Source organism: Buceros rhinoceros, unplaced genomic scaffold (genome assembly GCF_000710305.1).
Source record: "Buceros rhinoceros silvestris isolate BGI_N320 unplaced genomic scaffold, ASM71030v1 scaffold21737, whole genome shotgun sequence".
Taxonomy (NCBI): Eukaryota; Metazoa; Chordata; class Aves; order Bucerotiformes; family Bucerotidae; genus Buceros; species Buceros rhinoceros.
In genome coordinates, this window is record NW_010423035.1 from 1 (window position 1) to 3,938 (window position 3,938).

The following is a 3,938-nucleotide window of genomic DNA, read 5'->3' on the forward strand; positions in this document are numbered from 1 at the left end:
GCCTGCAGAAACGTAGTCCCCAACCCTACGGAAACCAGGGTGCTGCAAGGGAAGCAGCTAGACTGACCCCCCTGGGCTTAGCTGTGCCGAGAGTGATGCTGAGTCGGTGTGTGGGGCAGGGATCCGGGCTAGACCGCATCATCGGGCACTGCCCCCTGGCACCAGGGTCCGGCTGTGGCCGGGGACAGGGAAAGGTGTCACCTCTCTTGTGCCTGGGGAGGAGCGAGGCCAGCCCTAATGCTGATTTCTGTGTGCCAGACCGATTCCCCCAGATCATCCAACTGGCCTCGGAGTTGGAGTTCAACCTGGGCTCGGAGCCTGTCGTCAGCTGCGTGGCCACTGGCAACCCACTGCCCACCAGCGACAGCGTGGAGCTGCGCAAGGCTGATGGCACCGTGCTCAAGGTACCACCCCTGTGCCCTTGCCCCGCCACCAGCCCCTTATTGCTGGCTCCCTCAAAAGTACCCGTCTGAGCTGGGGGGCTAACGGCACCCTCTGTACCTGCAGCTCATCAAAGCCATCATCGAGCCAGGGCAGATCACCTGCGAGTTTCAGGTGCAGCACCTGACAAAGGCAGACACGGGTCTCTGGGAGTGCCGGGTCTCCACAACGGGGGGGCAGGACAGCCGGAAAGTCAAGGTCAACATCCGAGGTGAGGAAAGGATGGTGGCACAAGCAGGATGAGCTGGGGCTGCTGGAGAAGACTGACGGCACGATGTGGCAATGCCAAACCCTCTCACTGGACTGGGTGCCACAGTGCCACTATGTGCTGCAGTGCCAGCAGAAAAGTGTGGGTAGAGATAAAAGCCTTTCCTGACAAAGCTAGAAGGAGCCGAGAGGTGGTGGATGGACCCACACTCTGCTCCTCATTGCTCCTAGTCCCACTGTTGTCATTCCCTCCTTCTCCCTCCCAAGTGCCACCAGTGCCCCTGAGCCCCCCACGGCTGCTGGCCAAGCAGAGCCGCCAGCTTGTGGTGTCACCCATGGACTGCTTCTCTGGTGATGGACCCATCATCTCCATCAAGCTGCTCTACAAGCCCAAGGATGACAGCTCAGCGTGGTCGTCCATTGTGGGTATGTGTCTGCTGAGGGATGGGGGGCACAGGTAGGACCTTGTCAGGAAGGGATGGCTGCCCCAGCCAGTGGGAATCTGGAGTGTCAGAGACCTCCATCCCAGGACCCCTATGGTGACGCTAAGGAGGATGCTGGTGGCAGGGCAGATTGTGGGTATGGGCATGGCTCTGACATGATCTCTTGGCCAACAGTTGACAACAGTGAGAACATTACCCTCATGAATCTTCGGCCAGTGACCGCCTACATTGTCAAGGTGCAGCTGAGCCGGCCAGGGGACGGTGGGGAGGGCAACCAGGGGCCCAAGGCCGTCATGGTGACTGAGTGCCTTGGTGAGCCTCCATCTCCCTGACCCCAACCCTTGCCCTGACTCTGACTCCTAACACTGACCCTACCCCTAACCCTGCACAGCACAGGGTCTGCGAAGCCCCAGGGCCGATGCACCTTGAGGCTTTGCTGCCATTTTGTTCACAGAGCCCACAGTCAAGCCTGTGATTGAAGGCTGGTCCGTAGAGGAGAAAAACACGCTTCACGTCAACTGGAAATTGCCAAGTAACCATGAACCAGCACATGGGTTCATCGTCCACCTCTTCGACTCCGCAAGGAGACTGGTCTGTGAGAAAAACATCACATCCATCTCCGTGCTTTCTGCCCGCATCAGGAACCTGGAGTTCAACAAGGAGTATGGGCTGGAGGTGCTGGTGTACCACTGCACCAGCCTGGGACCCCCCTCTGACCTCTACAAGGTCATGATCAACAGCAAAGGCGAGTCCAGCAGAACACAGGGAATTATTACGAGAAATTACAATGATAGATCAGTTAGAACTGTGACAGCGACCATCCCCAGGTACGGCTGCTTCTGTATCCCATCTCTGATAGAGCATGAAATGCTGCTTAGGGAAAACGGGTCCTCCCATTCCCTCTAGAACCTCCCACAGCCTCCAGCACCAAGCAGCTGAGAAACATCCTAAGTTAACATGACGTTCAGACCACCATGAGTGATGCTCACAAATGGATCTGTCCTCCACAGCCTTGCCCAAGCCCTGATGGACTGTCTATGCTTGCAGCCTTTACAACAAGAAACAAGTTCCTTGATATTATTATACTTTGTATGAAAAGAATTATTTCCCTTTGGTTTGCTTTAACCCCACCGGCTGGGCACAAGGGCTTGGGGAGGCCTGCAGTCCCTCCTGTGGGCAGATGCATGAAGGCACACAGCCCCTGCTCATGGGTGGGAGACCACCAGGAGGTGGAGTATCAGCCTGACCAACCTTTCTGGCAGCCAAAGGGGAAGGAGTGCACGAGGCCTTTGGTGAGGCTTGGTGCAGGCTGGTACATGTTGGAAGGGCTGGAGAGTGTCAGGCTTGGAGGATGGGAGGTTTTCTTAACTCATTGCTTGCAAAAGCTTTGTGTGATTTGAGGATTTGGGGTTAGGGATGTGGGCAGGCTGGAAAAGGCTCAGAGAGGGCAGTGGGAACACCCTGAGAGACAGAGGGTTGAAGGAATAAAATATTCCATGGGCTAGTCAATACTCAGACATCTGGCTTGCCAAGAGCTTGCCGGGAGCGTATGGGGGTACAGTCCTGCCCTGCTGTTTTACCTGGAGAGCAGGTCCACCTCCTCCTGCATCTCCTCCAAGCAGGGACCAGAGGTCTCTGGAGGTCCCTCAAACCTGGCACGGCTTTGGTGGCCGGTGCTATCCACAGGGTCCAGTCCTCATGGCAGCGATCAGCCCCTGCAGTGCCAGGAGCCAAGTCCCATGACTGACTTTCTCCTCTTCTTGTCCCAGGACCCTCCTCTCCACGGTTGCTCTCAGCACAGTCTGTGTCTGACACCGCTGTCAGGCTCTCCTGGCAGGTCCCTGAATACCCCAATGGGGGCATCACCAAGTACATCGTGGAGTTGCAGCAGATGGGGGGCACCAGTGAGCCTCAGTGGATCGACACTGACAGTGGCGCTGAGACCACCAAGATCATCGGGGGCCTCAATGCCAGCACCAGCTACCAGTTTCGTGTCCGTGCCAACTCCCATGTTCCAGGGGAATGGAGCCAGCCTGTGAAAGCCAAGACCTTGGGGGATGGTGAGAGGAGTGTCCCAGTAGGCAGGGCGTTCACAGCTGTGCTGGAGCTTGAGCTCAGCATCTAGATCAGCAAAGGGTGACCAGGGTGCTTGTGGTGACCTCAGAGAATGGCTCTGAAACAGCAACCCAAGCCCAAAACACTTGTGGGTGTCTTCAGAAATCCTGCTTGTTCTATTCCTGATGGTTTAAGGGTGGCATGGTGACAGCATGGCACCCACAGAGTGTCTCTGCCTTGGCCAGAGGGTGATCTGTGCACAGGAGGAGCTGGTGGCTGGACCCAGAGCTGGTTGGAGGTCCAGAAAGCAGTGGGTTTGGTGACAGGGCTCAAGCAGTGACACCCTCACTCCTGTGCCACCATGGCATCAGGAGCTCAGGATGTGTTTGTGGTGTATTCATGGGGTCCCAGGGTACTGGGAGAGGGCTGTTGTCTTGCTGCTTGGCCACCCGTGCAGCCTGGACAGGGCTTGGCCATGGACCACGACCTCCCATCCCTCCTTTCGGCAGGAGCACTGAGTGTGCCACCCAGCCTGGGCAGCCAGAGCACAGAGCAGGCGGGAATAGACCAGCAGCTGCTCTTGGCCATCGTTGGCTCCGTGTCCGTCACCTGCCTCACCATCCTCTTTGCCCTCCTGGCACTTTTCCTCATCAAGAAGAATTTTTTCCACCGGCGCCGCACCTTTACATACCAGTCTGGCTCGGTGAGTTCCGCCTGCCCCGCCAGGGCCGTGTCCCCAGCCCCCCTCGGCCCGGCCCGAGCCCGGTCCCCCTCTGTAGCCTCCCAAACAGA

General features: G+C 57.6%; 1 protein-coding gene across 1 annotated transcript in view; it reads left to right on the top strand.

Annotated features, from left to right (window-relative positions):
- Nucleotides 1-258: 258 nt before the first annotated feature.
- LOC104497083 (tyrosine-protein kinase receptor Tie-1-like) overlaps nucleotides 259-3,938 on the top strand; it is a gene marked incomplete at both ends in the record, with an annotated part of 4,192 nt that continues 512 nt past the window's right edge. Inside the window, 7 exons of the mRNA XM_010140296.1 lie at nucleotides 259-404; nucleotides 508-652; nucleotides 916-1,074; nucleotides 1,266-1,403; nucleotides 1,546-1,836; nucleotides 2,861-3,151; nucleotides 3,656-3,849. Of these exons, the coding sequence (XP_010138598.1) occupies nucleotides 259-404; nucleotides 508-652; nucleotides 916-1,074; nucleotides 1,266-1,403; nucleotides 1,546-1,836; nucleotides 2,861-3,151; nucleotides 3,656-3,849 (1,364 nt within the window). The remainder of the gene's footprint in view (nucleotides 405-507; nucleotides 653-915; nucleotides 1,075-1,265; nucleotides 1,404-1,545; nucleotides 1,837-2,860; nucleotides 3,152-3,655; nucleotides 3,850-3,938) is intronic.